Source organism: Bos taurus, chromosome 17 (genome assembly GCF_002263795.3).
Source record: "Bos taurus isolate L1 Dominette 01449 registration number 42190680 breed Hereford chromosome 17, ARS-UCD2.0, whole genome shotgun sequence".
NCBI classification, from domain to species: Eukaryota; Metazoa; Chordata; class Mammalia; order Artiodactyla; family Bovidae; genus Bos; species Bos taurus.
Window position 1 is genome coordinate 53,384,856 of NC_037344.1, and position 19,122 is coordinate 53,403,977.

At 43.0% G+C, this 19,122-nt stretch overlaps 1 protein-coding gene across 5 annotated transcripts in view; it reads right to left on the reverse strand.

Annotated features, from left to right (window-relative positions):
- Positions 1-19,122, reverse strand: part of CFAP251 (cilia and flagella associated protein 251) — a 74,286-nt gene that overhangs the window by 37,004 nt on the left and 18,160 nt on the right. For all 5 annotated transcript variants that reach the window (XM_059876371.1, XM_059876370.1, XM_059876369.1 and 2 more), the window contains 8 exons: positions 16,868-16,979; positions 16,537-16,617; positions 9,662-9,739; positions 8,241-8,291; positions 5,275-5,489; positions 2,447-2,641; positions 1,079-1,329; positions 379-530 (listed from right to left, as the gene is read on the reverse strand). In XM_059876371.1, coding sequence (XP_059732354.1) covers positions 379-530; positions 1,079-1,329; positions 2,447-2,641; positions 5,275-5,489; positions 8,241-8,291; positions 9,662-9,739; positions 16,537-16,617; positions 16,868-16,979 — 1,135 coding nt within the window. The remainder of the gene's footprint in view (positions 1-378; positions 531-1,078; positions 1,330-2,446; positions 2,642-5,274; positions 5,490-8,240; positions 8,292-9,661; positions 9,740-16,536; positions 16,618-16,867; positions 16,980-19,122) is intronic.

Here is a 19,122-nt window from a genome sequence, read left to right on the forward strand (position 1 = left end):
CTGTCGGAGTGGCAGAGTCCGGAGTTGGGGAGTTCTGAGGCCCCTGTCTTGTTTTCAGGCAGAAGTGCCCCCACCCACCCACTGCCCCATTTCCCCCATCCCTTTCTCTTTTTATAACAGCTTTATTGAGATATAATTCACACCACACACAATTCACCCCCCAGAAATGTACAATTCAATGGACTTTAGTTTATTCACAGAGTTGTGTGTCCATCATCACGGTTTTAGAGCGTTTTCATGGCCCACCTCCCAAAGAAACCCATACCCTGGAGCCCCTGCTCCCCAAACCCCCACCCCCCTGCACGTCCCAACTCCTCCCTCTTGCGGCTTTAAAGGAGGTTGCGGATCCACTGGACCACACTCAGTGAGGATACTCACAGCAGTCGCCATGTACTGGGAGTCATGGGAGAAACTGATGTGAGTCACGCTGCTTCTGGAGTATCTGAAAGGCTCTGAGATTGCACTTTCTAAGGACATTGCATCAAGAATGTAAACTGTCCCCTCTGTGAAGCCAGCTCCCAGCAGAGCTCCTAAAATCACAAGTCGGAGAACAAGGGTTGAAAAAGGCTTTCACTGGTACTTTCCTGGTGGCCCAGGGGCTAAGACTGAGTTCCCAGTGCAGGGGGCCTGGGTTCAGTCTCTGGTTAGGGAACTAGATACCAATCCGTATCAGCACTTGCAGCGAAGAGTTCACATGCTGCAACTAAAGACTCGGCATGCCGAAACTAAGAACCACACAGCTAAATAAATAAATACATTTAAAAAAAAAAAAAAAGGAAAGAAAAGGACTACATTGACTCAAGAAATATCAACTCTGTGCTGAGCCTTGTCCTAGGTGCCAAGGAGACAGCAACGAACAGGAGAGACAAGGTCCTGAGAGGAAGAAGTAAACTGGAAAACATGGGATGAGACCAGGCGGTGCAGAGTTCTGCAGCATCCAGGGGGACCAGGCATCCCATCTGGCCTGGTGCGGGGAGTGGGTCAAGGTCACCCTCCTGGAGCTGCTACAGCCGAAGGCAGAGCCATTTGGGTCTGCTTTTGGTTTAGAACCTAAGACAGGTGGATAAAATGAAAATACCTTCAGGGTTGTAGGTCAGACTCTGAACTCCAAGCCCCTTCTCAAAGACCCTGCTGAAGAGGTATTTTTTCTGTTCATAATCCCACACTTTGATCATCCCGCAAAAACTTCCGATGGCGATGAGGGGCTGGTATGGGTGGCAGGAGATGGCACAAATGGCATCCCTGGGCTCGACAAATAACTTCTCAAGTTTAGTCCCATCTACTGTCAGGTGGTACACTGACGCGTCTGATGTTCCGATGATAAAATTCCTGTTTGCCAAGGAGAGACCAACCCGTATCAGCACTTGCAGGGAACAGGGCATGCCAGCAATTCTGCTTCTAATTGCACACGAAACGCCTCTGTCGTCTATAATTTAGTGACATTATTAACCCAGCATCTCCAAAAATACGCCACCAAAACCCAACAGCCTCCATTTGCAAGTGAAAAAGCCCACATTTCTACATGTAAATTGAGTCATTAAGTATGCAGATGGACAGTCAGTTGTACAATTAGCTAATCTGCACATGCAAATATTCATTTGTGTATGCAAATATGGTGCTGGGTGCACACATACAGATGTGCCTGCAAATACGGCAAGGGTAATTAAGCAGGCTCACAGATAATTCTGTCTTGAAATGTTATGGCTATTCACTATCAAATCCCTTTAACCATAGAGCTAGGACAAACTCAGCTCAGAGAAAGGAGACCAACCTACAATGAAGGACTCCAGAGGTCACTGAGATCAGAGCCATTTCCAGCTTCCTATCACTAAACATTCTTAATAGGAGAATGATGTTTCACTTAGAAAAAAAAGATTAAACAGTGATCGTAATCAGCCAAGGAGATCCATCTCTGACCCAGGGAAAGGCCTAACTAGAAAGGCCAGGTTCCTATTTCACATCCCAGGAACAGGAAGAATATACCACGGCACACAAACTAAAAGACACAGCTTTCTGACTGTTCCAATGATGAGGTTCATGAACGACTTCAACTGAGCGCTGAAGAAATGATGCTTTCGAGCTGTGTGCTGGAGAAGACTCTTGAGAGTCCCAAGGAGATCAAACCAGTCAATCCTAAAGGAAACAACTCTGAATATTCATTGGAAAAACTGATACTGAAGCTGAAGCTCCAATGCTTTGGCCACCTGATGTGAAGAGCCGACTCACTGGAAAAGAGCCTGATGCCGGGAAAGACTGAGGGCAGGAGGAGAAGGGGATGACACAGGATGAGATGGTTGGATGGCATCACCAACTCACTGGACATGAGTTTGAGCAAGCTCCGAAAGATAGTGAAGGACAGGGAAGCCTGGCATGCTGCCTGTGGTCCATGGGGTCGCAAAGACTCGGACACTCAGTGACTGAACAACAACAACAGTTAACAACTCACCTTACAACAAAATCGTCACTTTTTAGAGTGCAGTCTGGAGGATAGTTTGTATTTTCGGCTGGAGGGGCTGCTGGGGTCTTTGAAAAGGACAGGGATCTTATGGAGCTGAGTTTGAAGTGGCTGTACCAGTTCACAATGGAGAGGGTGTGATCATAGAACTTGATGTTGCCCCGAATGTCACCTGTGACAATATAGCTGAAAACAGAGGATAAAGTCAGTTTGTTAAATGATGGTGGTGGTGGTGGTGGTTTAGTCGCTAAGATGTGTCCAACTCTTTGTGATCCCATGGACTGCAGCCCGCCAGGCTCCTCTGTCCATGGGATTTCCCAGGCAAGAATACTGGAGTGGGTTGCCATTTCCTTCTCCAGGGGATCTTCCCGACCCAGGGATCGAAGTCAGGTCTCCTGCATTGTAGGTTAAATAATGATACTGAGTATCATCTATTGAACACATATGCCAGCCTCTGGACTCCAGGCGTTGTTAAAAACTTTCACTGAATATGGCCCCATGTGGCTGATTTTACTGTCATTCCCAGTTCACGTTTGGGAAACTAAGGTTTAAGGCCTGGGATTGCCAGATTTAGCAAGTAAAAATGCAGGATACTCAGTTAAATTTGAATTTCAGATGAACCACGAGTAAATTTCTAGGATAAGTATGTCCCCAATAGTGTATGCTCCCAAATGCAACTGCTTCATGCAGTATTTGGGACATTATATATATATATATATATATATAAAATTTATTTTCTGCATCAGGTCTTAGTTGCAGCATGAGGGATCTTGAGTTCCACACTCAAATCCTTCATTGTGCAATGTGGGATCTAGTTTCCTGACCCGGGATTGAACCCAGAGTCCCCAGCATTGGAAGATCAGAGTCTTAGCCACTGGACAACCAGGGAAGTCCCGGGACACACTTAAACCTGGCAACTCTTTCAGGGCCACATGGCTAGACTATGCAGGGGTCCAAGTGTATGGAACACAAAGTCCATGCTCTCTGCTTTCCTCTGCCTTGCCCTCCAAGGTCAGTCCTGTGCAACGGCTGTGGGCAGTGATTTCCATTCTCTACCACAGACTACAGATGACAAGAGTCCAGCTACCATTCCTCTGAAGTCACACAGGCTGGCAGTGGGACACAGGGAGACAACTGCTGTGAGAGGGATCGTAAAACCCTGTCCAGTCATCACAGCCAAAGGCAGTGCTGCGTGACAAAATGGTTTTTATTTCCTCAGGGCCATCCCAATGAGCTTGCTTTTTTTTAAGCCTCTGACATAATTCTAATCACGGGGGTAGGTGGGGGATGAATTTTCTCATATATATATATATTTATATATGAAAAGCGATTAAATGAGGTTTCTGATTAATAAGCAAGGCAAGTGGGCAGAGTAATTGGCTAGAACGGCATTCACTGCCCTCTGCTGGACAGAAACAGCAAAACAAGGAGAATTTTTTTTTTTTTTCTCCTGTGTTTCTTAAGACTTTTTCCTGCAAGGGCTCCCTGGTCCTGGCGGGGGTTTTTTGTTTGTTTGTTTTGTTGTTGTTTTGGCCGCATCACTCAGCATGCAGGATCTTACTTCCCCAACGAGGGACTGAACCCTCATTCTCTCCCTTGGAAGTGCAGAGTCAACCACTGGACTGCAGAGGAAGTCCCCTGGCTGTGTTTTACTTAACATGGAGAGAGGGGAACCCCGGCATGGTCTTCCCTGGGTCCTATCTCTCAATGATTAAAGTTGACTGCTTCATTAAGTGTGATTCTACTGCTATCTTTTCCCACCAACTGGGTGAAGATGACGATCTGCATTTCTCTATGCAAGCCACATCAGGGCCTCACTGTTATTAAAGAAAGGGGAAGACCTTTAATATAGACCCTAAATTAAAGAAAGGAGAAGGAGAGCAACAGGCCTTTGGAGAGCAGAGGGCACAGTGACTTCCACTACGTGGGCAGGGTCCTCGTCATGAGGCAACTATCTCTAGCACTTTGGGGCACTTCCCTAGCACCCTGACAAGGGCTGTTGTACCTAGAGCTCCCCTGTGCCAGAGAGCATGCTAAGAGTTTTACAATCCTTGGGACGTTCCCTTGTAGCCCAGTGGTTAGGACTCAGTGCTTCCACTGCAGGAGACATGGGTTCAGTCCCTGGTCAGGAAACTAAGATCCAGCAAGCCATCCTCACAAAATCACTCAGAGAGGGACAGTGTTACGGTGCCCACTTTACAGATGGAAGGATGGAGGTTTGGCACATTTAAGTCCCTTGTCCCAAATCACTCAGCAAGGAAGGAATGTATTTGGCATGTGAACCCCTTTATGTCTGAGGCTAAGGCATAAGGCTGGGATCAGTTGTGGATCCCCACAGCCCCTCAAAATCAAAGCGTTAAGGAACTCTATAAAGTTTTGTTGTATTTCATCTTTTCATGATTGGCAAATGTTATTTTGTCATCAGAAAAAAAAATAGCTCTTTATGCCATTTTCTTCCACTGAAAGAATGTAAAATTTAGGGTGTGAAATAAGTCTAATTAGAGCAGAAGAAAAAAACAAAACAGTTACTTTTTGTTTCACCAACCCCAAAGGGTTGCGTTTAAAAGTAATGCATGCCCATGCAATTTTTTTTTAAATAAAAGCAACCCAATTAGTACAAATGAGACTATAAAAAGAAGTAAATCCACCCCTGTCCTTAATCTTGGTTCTCAGTTCTTTTCCTCAGAGGCAGCCAGTGTTCCGTTAAATTGGTTCTCCCCAGAAACAATCTTTGCATATACAAAATATGTATCTACCTCCAAACGGGTTTTTAGATAAGTTTATAATCATCTACAGCTACTTTTTCATTCACTAATTACCTGTCAACTGTAGTGAGCACAGTGATACCCTCCTTCTGCAAATGAACCAGTTTGCAAGGTTTGATATGGGGAAAGCCCATGGAGGAGGAGGCAGATGGCAGTGGGCGGTAAATGTCCCAGACAACCAGCTTCCCTTCCATCGTCGCGGACAGTATTTGGGTTAAATTCAAATGAAAGACAGACTGGCTAAATTTTCCCACGAGCTTGTTGAATGTCTGTATTTCAAAAGACAGGTTACACGTTATATGTACAAGTTATCGTTGATGGTAAATATAAAACAAAACATTTATCAGCACAACGTTTTATAATGTTTTACCTAAATATAGTAGGAAAAAAATAAAGTAAAAAAAATAACTTAAAAAACACTTCCCTGAGGATTGCCATGATCCAGGCAGTTCTGAACCTCTGAGGGTTTGCTAAGAGCAAGTGAAGGGCTACGTACGGGCTTAAATGGTTTGCTTAAAGCAAAAGAAAGAGTGGTTAATCATTGTTTATACCTGCACAACTTCTCTTTCAGAGTTTTCAGAGACTGATAAGGAAACTAATGTCTGTCATGAACAAAAGCATGCTCCAGCTGTAAAAAATCATAAAACAATTCTCCCAGTCTTCTTCTGATCATAAATCATCTTCCCATCAGTGGAAAGTAAGTGCTTTACACAGAAATGCCCCTAAGATTCCTTAGTAAATGTATGCTACGTAGGATAAGGCACCAGGCCATCTTTCTCTGACAGTGTCCTAGAGATGAAGTATAGAAAGAATGCAGAGCAGCGAGTGAACCCTTGGTGAATGTTTACTGAATGAATACACGAAGGAAGTCAGTGATCTGTCTTATGATACAGCAAGTCTGCTGTCTGGCTCTACTTAGGCAGAGAAAATCCTAGGGTAGACCTCTGTGAGGTCAGTAGAAGTACAACTGGTCAAGCACGAACAACAGCACATTCTGTCTAAAAGCAGCCCTGTTCAACACAAGGCGTTTTTATCATTTCAAACTGCAGCCGATTTTCATTCTTTGTGGATTCCATTTTCGTGAATTTACCTACATGCTGAAATGTATGTGTAACTTCCAAAGCAATCCTCGTGGCACCTCACAATCATTTGCAGATGTATGCGTGTGCCGAGTGGCAAAAAACTTGACATTCCCAGCTGAGGTCAAGCAAGGCAATTCTCTGTCTGGTTTCAGCTCTCAGGAAGCAAGTGTCCTTAGCCTGGTCTTTACTGCCATGATATTTGCTCTTTTTGGGGGGGGCGGTACTTTTTATTGGTGATTTTGGTATTTAAATTGGCTCCTGAACATAGTATTAAAATACCATATGGTGCTCTTGGAACACGAGAAGGCTGTGACATGCCTTCCAGAGAATTCACCTGTGTTAGATAAGCCTCATTCAGGCATGAGTTCTACCTGGTGCTGTCAACCTTGAGTCTAATGTTAAGGAACTAACGTTATAAATTAAATACGGTGTCTTTAAACAGAAATATGCATAAAACAAGGTCATGGATCTGTCAGTCGATGAAAGTATGGTGGTGACCCTAAGCTGGCAGGAACCTGTTCTTACAACTCTCCTAGGAGCAACGATTCAGCATCCACTAATTCAGGTCTGCAGAGACCTTACAGAATTTAACTATGGCAAATAACGAGAATCGACTATTTAGTTTTTGATACTTCGAGTTATAAAAAGCTGAGCTTGCAGACAGAATCATCTTCTTGCCTTGTGTCCACTGTCTCTCTCTCTTTATTTTTTCTTCCTGCATGCTTGCTTGAAAAGTAAAGTTTTATAGACTGAATCAAAAAAGAAGAAAGGAAACAGAAAAACCATCATAAGGTGCACACTGAGAGCAGGTTACACGAGTATCAGAAACAGAACCTGATGCAGGAGACAGGACTCAAGGTCCACCCCCGGCGCAATCGCTCAAGGAGAGCCGGCCGGATAAAATGCTTCTGCTAACACCTGGCTCACCACCCTCCTACTGGACCTTAAACAGCTAAACACCCAATATCCGTTTTTAAAATTTGGTTTTGGCTGCGCTGGGCCTCAGTTGTGGCACACAGGATCTTACGTTGTGGCTCGCGGGATTCTCTAGTTATGGCACATGGGCTCACTTCAGTTGCGGTGCGTGGGCTTGGTTGCTCCAAGGCATGTGGGATCTTAATTCCATGACCAGGGAACGAACCCACGTCCCCTGCATTGGAAGGTGGATTCTTAACCACTGGACCACCAGGAAAGTCCCTCCATATCATTTTTTAATTGTTCTGAAAACTAAGAAGCTTAAGGATCCACTCATGTCCAATGACTTTACTTAGTGACTAGTGAAGTCACTCAGTCGTGTCCGACTCTTTGCGACCCCATGGACTGTAGCCTACCAGGCTCCTCTGTCCATGGGGTTTTCCAGGCAAGAGTACTGGAGTGGGTTGCCATTTCCTTCTCCAGGGGATCTTCCCAACACAGGGACTGAACCCGGGTCTCCCGCATTGTAAGCGGACGCTTTTACCATCTGAGCCACCAGGGAAGTCTTTACTTACATCACCCCAAATTAACTTTCATCCTTTGTCACAGGCACACATACATTATAAAAGCCACCACTTTCTTGGGTATTTGCTTGTGGTAGTAAATTTCCTTTGCCATTTATTTTCAATATTGCAGGATAAATTTATAATTTTTTCAAACTTTTAATTTTGTATTGGGGTATAGTCAATTAACAATATTGTGGCCGTTTCAGGTGAATAGCTAAGGGACTAAGCCATACGTATACATGTACCTCTTTGCCATTTATTTGTATTCTATATTATTTTGACAAACCCTTCCATTATTTTAAATTGACCATTCAGTATGGTAAAGGACCTAAGTAAAAATTTCAAATTATTTCCCAATATCAGGACACACACAGAGCACCCCAAAGTGACTAGGCTGACACACACATGCTTATTTCCTACAAAGTCAGGCATATAAAAGCACAACAGGCATACTCACTTTTTCTGTTAAAAGTGGGGCACTGTGAACAAGTATGCCTCCCTCTGGATACTGATAAGCACAGAAAAAAAAATCACTACTTTAAAAAAAGACATTTCCAAAAGAAAAGCAACATAACAGCAAAATCAAAACAAATGCATCAAAACGGGGTCAGAGCTTTTCAATTTCTACAGGGAGGAGAACCTGCTGTCTCCAGGAACATCTGAAAACATGCTGAAAGAAAATAAATAATGCCACAAATGACTGTGATTTTAAGTCGTTGTTAATGCAGATCTGACTTCTGCATTTATAAGGTTTTAAGCTATCATTAATACCTGAAGTAATGAGTTATCACTGTAAATCAGCAACTCAATTGTCTTGCATTTTTTATTGAGGGAAAATTCACATAACATAAAGTTAATCTTTAACCATTTTAAAGTGTACACCTGAGTGGCATCTAGTACATAACCAGTGCTATGCAACTGTTATTCTCTTTGGTTCCAGGACACTTCCATCACCCCAAAAGGAACCCCCCCTATCATCAAGCAATCACCCCCCATCCCCTACTCCTCCACTCCCTGACAGCCACCATTCTTCTTCCTGTCTCTATGGATTCAGGTATTCTGAAAACTTCCTATGAATGGGATCATATGGTGTTTGGCTTTTTGTGTCTGGCTTCTTTCATTCAGCCTAATGTTCCCAAGGTTCATCCACAGTTGCAGTAGGTGTCGGCACTTCATTCCTTTTAAAGACTAGTTTATGTTCCATATGTGGATAGACCACACTGGGTTTATCCATTCATGAGTTGATGGACATTTGCTCCTATCTTTTGGGTATTGTGTATAATGCTGTTGCTGTGAATATCTGTATATAAGTATCTGTTTGAATGCCTGTTTTCAATTCTTTTGGGTATATACCTGAAAACTGGTGGGTCGTATGGTAATTTTATGTTTACATTTTTATGTCTTTTTAATATCATGATTTTGCCCTGTGTCAGTATACATTATCACCAATCTGTTTGCTAATCGGGGGTTCAGGATGGGGGACACATGTACACCCATGGCTGATTCATGTCAATGTGTGGCAAAAACCACTACAATATTGTAAAGTAATCAGCTTCCAATTAAAATAAATTAATTAATTTTTTAAAAAAGGGAAAAGAGTCCAAGATTTGAAAACTCCTATATCTTAGGCCTTAAATACATTCAAAAAAATATTCATTAATTTAAAAAATTAAATAGAATTTAAATTATGTGCTTCTGACTTAATATGCTAATTTTCAGTGGGACTAAAATAAATGCTATAATTAAATCAAAACACTTTAATATGTTTATTGCTTTTTAAGTAGATACTATATTGTTACATTACCAAAACATCTGTACTCAAAGAATAAACAGATACTTGTCCATATATTTAAAACAAATGAAAACAGTTTTACTTACCCACGTATAATATATTACTTGTGTTTTACTATTGCTCACCAATTCTTTATTATTTGTTGGATTAAAAATTAGGTAGTTCTGAAATATAAAATATTAAAATATATTATGTTATAATAAAAAATTTTCTGTTTCTCTCTGGTTAAGTTGAATGTTGCTGCTGCTGCTGCTGTTGCTAAGTCACTTCAGTCGTGTCCGACTCTGTGCGACCCCGTAGACAGCAGCCCACCACGGTCCCCTGTCCCTGGGATTCTCCAGGCAAGAACACTGGAGTGGGTTGCCATTTCCTTCTCCAATGCATGAAAGTGAAAAGTGAAAGTGAAGTCACTCAGTAGTGTCTGACTCCTAGTGACCCCATGGACTGCAGCCTACCAGGGTCCTCCGTCCACGGGATTTGCCAGGCAAAATAAATAATATTTTGGGGACTTCCCTGGTGGTCCAATGGTTAGGTCTCTATACTTCCACTGCAGGGGGCATAGGTTCAATCCCTGGTAGAGGAACTAAGATCCCACAAGCCAGGTGGTGTGGCCAAAAAATAAAATTAAATTAAATAATATTTTTAATTAAAATAAATAACCGAGTATGAATATAAAACAGAAAACACATGGCATTTTAGAAGCAATAGGAATATAACTGAAATACTGAGTGTGAAAATTAATAAACTCGAGTTTCCTTTCTTATTTAGTCTTATTTACTGTAATTCATCATCTATAAATTGGAACAAGCAAAAGTAAACCAGTATTCACCAATAACCTTTATTCTGTGTCCTTTTGGACAAAGGCTGCTGTGTACTGATTTCTAAATTTGACGGGGCCACAAGGGAACTTGGAATGAATGCAAAATATTGGAAAGATTTTCCGATTCCTGCCAAGATGGTGAATAGCATGGGTTGCCTGGCTCCCTTCCCAAAAACCAACCCTGTGGATACTATAGAAGTGAAGGAAACCTGAAATGCAGAACAACTACAACAAATGAGGAATCCCTGCGGACACTTAAGTGCAAGTCTTGAAATGATATGTGTGCAGGAGGCAAGTGGCTGCAATCTGACAGGAAGGGGTGCACAGGAGGCAGCTTTGAGAGACAGGTTCAAGAAATGCTTTTTAAGTTCCGTTCCTGCCCCTTCCATCCCATCACTGACTCCTTGCCCCTTGCTTGCTGCATCACTTCAGGAATGTAAGCTACCATGGCTAATGTCTGAGGATCAATTTCAGGACAGCACAAAGGTCTGGGTGGGGTGAAGACCTAGTGAAAGGAAGTACATGGATGAGGCTTCACAAAGACTGAAAATCAGTCTCAAGTCACCTCAGTCTCTGATTAGATGGAGGTGACTGCTTTGCCAAAGGCCCCAAAGAAGCAAAACTAAGTCTTCCTTGGAGGAAGTTATTATCATCCTGAGCCTCAAATTATTCCTATTCTTTTTAAAGTACAACATCAGGCATTCAATGAAAAATAACCAGGCATATGAAAGAGTCATATGACTGAAAAGGAGGGAGATGAGTGATCTACAGAAAGAGAACACCAGATAATTTTTATGGCTGAGTGTTCCACTGAATGTATGTACCACATCTTCTTTATCCATTCATCTGTTGATGGACACTTAGGTGGCTTCCACATCTTGGTAATTGTAAATAATGCTACTTTGAACATTGAGGTGCGTGTATCTTTGTGAACCAGTAATTTTTTCCAGATATATGCCCAGGAGTGGAATTTCTGAGTCATATGGAAGTTCTATTATTAGCTTTTTGAAAAACCTCTATATTGTTTTCCAATGGCTGAACCAATTTACATTCCCAGGTGTACAAGGGTTCCCTTTGCTCCACACCCTCACCAATATTTGCTATATGTGGCCTTTTTGATGATAGCCATTCTGATATGTGTGAGGAGATAGCTCATTGTGGTTTTGATTGGCATTTCCCTGATGATTAGCCACAAGATAACTCTATTTTTAAAAAGAATCAAATGGAACTTTTAGATCTGAAAAAAAAATAGCTTTAAAAACTCAAAATATGGTTTAACAGAAAATTAAATATAGCCAAATAAATAATTCGTTAGTAGAAAAGGAGCTACTAGGGAAGCCCAATTAACAGTAAAAAAGGAAGATAAATTACAGGAGAAAAGATCCAGAATGAAGCATAAAGACACAGAAGAACAGAAAAGAGAATAAAAGACCTTTGGGACAGGCTGAAAAGGTCTAACTTACATATAGCTGGAGTCCCGGAAGGAAAGGAAAGAAAGAATGTGGCAGAAATAATGTTTGAAGAGACAATGGCCAGAGTTTTCCAAAACTGAGGAAACATGGCATCTCAAGTTCAAAAAACCCAAAGGATAAAGTTTAAAAAAAAAAAACAAAACCAACAACATGTCCATACACACATATATACACCATCCATTGAAAAACTGCTGAAAACCAAGAGAAAATCTTAAAAGCAGCTAGAGGTGGGGGAAAAGACACAACTTTTAAAAAAATTTAGCAGTAAGGTTGACAGTTGTGGGACTTCCCTGATGGTCCAGTAGTTAAGAATCCACCCGTCAATGCAGGGGTCATGGGTTCAATCCCTGGTCCAGGAAGATTCCACATGCTAAGCAGCAACTAAGCCCTAGAGTCCATGCTCTGCCATAAGAGAAGCCACCTCAATGAGAAGCTCTCACACCACCACTAGAGAAGAGTCCCTGCTCACAACTAGAGAAAGCTCGTACGCAGCAACAAAGATCCAGTATAGCCAAAAACATTTTTTGTAATTTTTTAAAATAAAATTCTATAAAATTAAAAACTAAAAATGGGGAGACCCATTGGGAAGCTATTAAAAAAAAAAAAAACAATGTCCATGTGATTAGGGATACCAGTGACCGTGAGCAGCACAGCTCTGTTAGAGCGGTGGGTGGGTGGAGGACAGATGGGACGAGGGAAATGTCCATCCACAGAGGATGGATAAATAAGTCCTGCAACACTCAAAGAGCAAAAAACAAAACAGCAGTGAAGGTGAATAGGAATTACAGCTCAAAGATTGACATGAGCGATTCTCAGAAACAACGATGAGCAGATCAAACAATTATTCTGATTCCAAACATGTGCATGCTTGGTCATTTCAGTCATGTCTGACTCTTTGCAGCCCCATGGACTGTAGCCTGCCAGGCTCCTCTGTCTATGGGATTCTCCAGGCAAGAATACGGAGCGGGTTGCCATTTCCTACTTTAGGGGATCTTCCTGACCCCAGGCGTTGAACCCACGGCTCCTGCAGCTCCTGCACTGGCAGGTGGATTCTTTACCACTGAGCCACCAGGGAAGACCCAATCACAAATATAGAAAGGTCAAAAACAGGCAAAATGAAAACAGATAGTATTGAGAGATACATAAGTCACTGGAGAAAAGTATAAAGGAAAGCACAGGCATGAATAATACAAAATTTGGGATAATGGTTAACTTCTGGGAGCAAGACTGAGGATGAGATCAGGAAGGGGAACACAGGGGGCCCCTAGGGTTAAGGTAACGTTCTATTCCATGATCCTGTGATGAGCACACAGGTACATTTTATTTTCTCCTCTACAATGTACACATTTTGCACGTATGCCTTATTTAGCAACAAAACACAAAGAGGTCAAATATTTCCTGCAAAAAAATAAAAAGGAAATGAGACAAGGAAGTAGAGAAAGCAAGTGTGGACGGCACTTCTGAGAAGTTTGCCTGTAAAGAGGAGCAGGGGGTGTAGCTGGAAGATGTGGGGTCAGAGCATTCTCTCAGGATCAGTGGTCCAAAAGCATGTTTATACGTAGTAGAGGGAGAGATGAGAGCTGCAGAAGGGCCTCAGGCAGCCAGGAACTAGTGCCCTGGCCCTTCACTGCAGTCAGAGGGGAAAAGAGAAGATGGTGAGGTTGAAGGTGTGTGGCAGATTTACAGGGCTTCCCAGGTGGCTCAGTGGGTAAAGGATCCACCTACAATGCAGGAGACACTGGTTCGATCCCTGGGTCAGGAAGATCCCCTGGAGGAGGGCATGGCAACCCACTCCAGTATTCTTGCCTAGAGAATCCCATGGACAGAGGAGCCTGGCAGGCTACATTCCACAGGGTTGCAAAGAGTCGGACATGACTAAAAGAACTTCACACACACACACACACACACACACGGCAGGTTTGGGAGGGAGAACAGGCTGGTGTTTGTATCTGATGGCTTCCATTTTTCTCAGTGAAACAGGAGGGGTAGGGGTCATCAGCTGAGTATGGGAGGCAGGGCAGTGGGAGATGGGAGGAGCAGGTATGAAACTGTTGTCTCTAGAAATGAAAACGACAGCCTACCAGAGCAGCCAGGCCAGGCTGAGAGCCCTCTTGAAAGTCGTGACTGAATTTTAAGTAAGATGAATCTGCTCAGTTGGGTGATTCTCATCATCGACATTCAGCCCTCTGGGGCCTGGATCCAGAGGACGCTGCCTGTGGGACGCGCCCAGGGCTTGGGGGGAGGGGGCCGGGAGTTTGCGCAGTGCTGTCCACAGTACTTTCTGAGGGGATGGAGATATTCTATCTCGTGTGTTGTCAACAAGGGTAACCACCGGCTCCACGTGGATGATGAGTGGTTGAAATGTGGCTAGTGAGACCAAGGAAATGAATGTGCGCTTTTATTTTAACCAATTTAAACTGAAATAGCCATGTGTATTTAGCAAAGCTGCAGTATAGAAGTCAGCTGCATTTCTATACGCTAGCGATGAACATTCTGAGAAAAAAGTTAAGAAAACAATTCCACATGAAAAGCATAAAAACATAAGCATAAAAAATACTCAGGAATAAATTTAGCCAAGGAAGTGAAAGATTTGTACATTGAAAATTACAAAACACTGCTGAGACAGACTTTTTGACACAGTAGGAGTGAGAGAAGGTGGAATGATTTGAGAAAGTACCATTGAAACATATATACTACCATATGTAAAATAGTTAGCCAGTGGGCATTTGCTGTATGACTTAGGGACCCTGAAGCTGGTGCTCTGTGACAACCTAGAGGGGTGGGGTGGGGAGGCAGTGGGGGGTTCAAGAGTGGGGGCCATACATATACATATCTATAGTGGATTCGGGTTGATGTACGGCAGAAACCATCACAATACTGTAATTATCCAATTAAAAATAAAATACAACTAAAAACCTGGTGAGATTAAAAAAAAAAAAAACACTGCTGAAAGAAATTAAAGATTATATAAATAAATAGAAAAACATATTGTGCTCCTGGGTTGGAAGGCAATACTATTAAGATGACAATACTACCCAAAGGGATCTACAGATTCAGTGCAATGTCTATCAAAATCTCCAAAATATTTTTGGTATCTCATCCTAAATATCCAAGTATGACTGGTAACTCTAAGAAGTAAGGAAATTTGGGACCTCCCTGGTGGTCCAGTGGTTAAGACTCCAGCTCACAATCCAGGGAGTCTGGGTTCAATCCCTCATCAGGGAACTAGATCCTGCTTGCTACAAGTAAGACCTAACACAGCCAAATAAATTTTTTTTTAAGTAAGAAATTATTTTTTTCTGGGAGCAGGAAGAATGTTGGTGGAGGGGGAGAAAGAGAGAAAATGGATATAAAACTGATAATGATGTGTGTCTGGCTGAGTCCAGTCACCCAGACCCCAGCTTGGGTTCTAGTTCACACAAGCAGCACACGTCCTTACCACAGCGCCTGGGACACAGTGCAATAAGTGCAGGGGAACAAAGGCTACGAGGTTGACTGAGACAATACAGAGCAGCAGAGTCATCGCTCTTGGTGCCCTTGGCAAGTCGCCTCATGCAAATCAAGAATACTGATAATTGCCCTATATGAAGAGCAGTTCAGAGCATGCTTCTAGAATAAGAAAAGCTAGGTGACTGTAGACCAATTATTTGATAATTAATAGCACTAATATTAATTCCACAGTAACCTCATCCTTGGAAGGAAAGTTATGACCAACCTAGATAGCATATTCAAAAGCAGAGACATTACTTTGCCAACAAAGGTCCGTCTAGTCAAGGCTATGGTTTTTCCAGTGGTCATGTATGGATGTGAGAGTTGGACTGTGAAGAAGGCTGAGCGCCGAAGAATTGATGCCTTTGAACTGTGGTGTTGAAGAAGACTCTTGAGAGTCCCTTGGACTGCAAGGAGATCCAACCAGTCCATTCTGAAGGAGATCAGCCCTAGGATTTCTTTGGAAGGAATGATGCTAAAGCTGAAACTCCAGTACTTTGGCCACCTCATGCGAAGAGTTGACTCATTGGAAAAGACTCTGATGCTGGGAGGGATTAGGGGCAGGAGGAGAAGGGGACGCCAGAGGATGAGATGGCTGGATGGCATCACTGACTCGATGGGGAGTTGGTGATGGACAGAGAGGCCTGGCGTGCTGCGATTCATGGGGTTGCAAAGAGTCGGACACGACTGAGCGACTGAACTGAACTGAACCTCTTTCTAGCATGTTGCATAGATTATGTGAGATACTGCATGCAAAAAACTTAGCAGAACTTGCACATTAAAGATTTAAAATAATATCTATTATCATCAAAAATAAACTAAGGACATGGATGCATGCATAAGTTGCTCCAGTCAGTGTCCGACTCTTCACAACCCCCATGGACTTTAGCCGGTCAGGTTCCTCTGTCCATGGGATTCTCTAGGCAAGAATACGGGAGTGGGTTGCCACTTCTCTTCCAGAGGATCTTCCTGACCTAGGGATTGAACCTGGATCTCCTGTGTCTCCTGCATTGCAGGCAAAATCTTTACCACTGAGCCACCAGGGAAGCCCAAGAACACGAATAGGAGTTTTTAAAAAGCTCTAGTACACCATAACTAAGCTCCAGCAAAACAAAAAGGAGTTTTGACCTGGCTTCAGGGTAACTTCAGGTGGATCTTTACAGGTTCAAATTGAACTCACCTGAAAACCATACTCCTTGGGGAGGTCAAGAGTGCACGCTGGCGTTTCTACCGCTAATGTCCACTTCCAGATGCAAACTTTCTGTAAGTCAAAGCAGACAGAGGAGAGAGAGAAGGTTCCCAAACGCTGCTGAAGTCACCTACACCTCTCATGGTAACGCAGTGACTTCTGCTAACTGAGCAATGCACAGTGAGCTCAGCCTCAGGCAGGGAGCCCCTGATGGGAATCTGCTCATCCATCCACCCAGGGAACCACAGATTCCGCACGGCCTGAGGCAGAGATGCTCACAGGGAAACATTTGACAGGCTGGCTGCCCCAATGGGCCCCGTACCTGGATTTCGGCATCTGAGATGGTTGCCAGATACTTAGCGTCGCGGGTCATGGCCATGGCCCTGATGCCGTTATCTCTTGGGCAGCTGTCGAATATTGTATGCACAGGAATGCTGCAAAACACGATGGGGGACATCCACTTCAGGAACAGGACAACTGTGGTCCGTCCACACTATGGAATGTCACTCCGTCACAAAAAGGAGTGAAGCACTGACCCAGGCGACTACACGGATGAACCTTGGTGCTGAGGGAAAGGAGCCAGACACCAAGGCTATGCGTTGTATGATTCCATTTACATCAAATCTCCAGAATAGGCAAATGCATGGAGACCGATAGCAGATGTATGCTTGTTCCAGGTGGTTGTGGATGGAGGGTGGGGGAGTGGGTTGTGACTGCTGATGGTTTCAGGGTTTCTTTTCGGGGAGACGGAAATGTTTGGGAACCAGATAGAGGCGATGGCTGCCCCTCACTGTGATTACATGCAATGCCACTGAATTGTTCACTTTAAATGGTTACCCTTTAGACTTCCCTGGGGGTCCAGGGGCTAAAACTCTGCACGTCCACTGCAGGGGGCCCAGGTTCAATCCCTAGTTGGGGAACTAAGATCTCATATGTTGCATGGTGGGGCAAAAAATAAATAAAAAATAAAGTGGTTACTTTTATGCTACGTGAATTTTGGTGGTAGTGGTTTAGTCACCAAGTTGTATCCAACTCTTTGCAACCCCATGGACTTGTAGTCTGCCAGGCTCCTCTGCCCATGGGATTCTCCAGGCAGGAATACTCGAGTGGGTTGCCATGCCTTTCTCCAGGGGATCTTCTCAACTTAGGGATCAAACCCCCATCTCCTGCGTTGCAGGCAGAGTCTTACACTGACTGAGCCATACATGAATTTTGCCTTAATTAAAAAAAAAAAAAAAACCTCTAATCTGGTCCTTAACAGTCCTCAGGCATAAAAATGAATGCTTTTGAGTCAGTTCTAATGAGGTGAATGAACCTAGAGCCTATTATACAGAGTGAAGTAAGTCAGGAAAAAGAAAACCAAATATCATGTATTAACACATATACATGGAACCTAGAAAGATGGTACTGATGAACCTACTTGCAGGGCAGCAGTGGAGACAGACACAGAGAACAGGCTAGTGGACACAGAGGATGGGAAGGGGAAGGGGGGATGAATGGAGAGACTGACATGGAAACATATACACTACCATATATAAAATAGAGAGCTGGTGGGAATTTGACGTATGACTCAGGGAACTCAAACCAGGGCCCAGTGACAACCTAGAGGGGTGGGACGGGGTAGGAGGTGGGAGGGAGGTTCAAGAGGAAGGGGGCATATGTATATTTATGGCTGATTCATATACTGATATACAGCAGAAACCAACACAATACTGTAAAGCAATTATTCTTCAATTAAAAATAAATTAATTTTTAGAAAAAGCTCAGGGCAGCATGTAAATGTGCTATTTGTTCCCTGTCTGAGCTCGAGTCTGTCCTTGGTTATCAAGGGCCAATTTTGGGCCAGGAGTGAAGGATGAGAACATGAAACAAGCTGCCTCAGACACCATCCCAGCTCACAGGAAAGCTGCAACCTCCTCCAGAAGGGGGAGAATAAACAAGCATAGGCTTTCTCCACAGCAGCTTAACTGCATGTGTCAAAGTCTTCAATGCACAGATCCTAAGGGCCACCAGTTTCACTTCTACAACTTGTTTTTTCCCTAGAGAAATAACAGCTAAAGCAAACAGATAAATGCCATTTCATATTCCTTGCGGCACAGCTTTCACAGCAAAAATTTGGAAACACCACAGATATCCATTGCATATGGGGTTTATTTAACAAATAGCATGGTAAAACCATATAAAGAAAAAAATGTCACCTTCAAAAAGAATGAGGTAGATTTGAGAAAATGACTAAAATTTTGTGGAAAAAGCAAATTGCAAAGCAGTATACTTAGCATCATCCTGAGTGTGTGTGTGTGAGTGAGTGTATGTGTGTGTGTGTTTATAAGTAAAAAAAAATCTGGAGGAATGAACTGCAAACCACATGGTGACTCCAGATATAGGCTTGGGTGAAAGGGGACTTTCGTTTTTTTTTTTTTTTTATTTCTACATGTTTGTATTATGTCACTGACAACACTTTAGAACTGTATGAAGCAGACAAAGCCTTAACACATGCAGAATTTAATTAGACAATATATGAATATCTGAGAGAGTCAAGGTAACAAAAGAAACAGTTGAAGACATGATGGAAGTGAG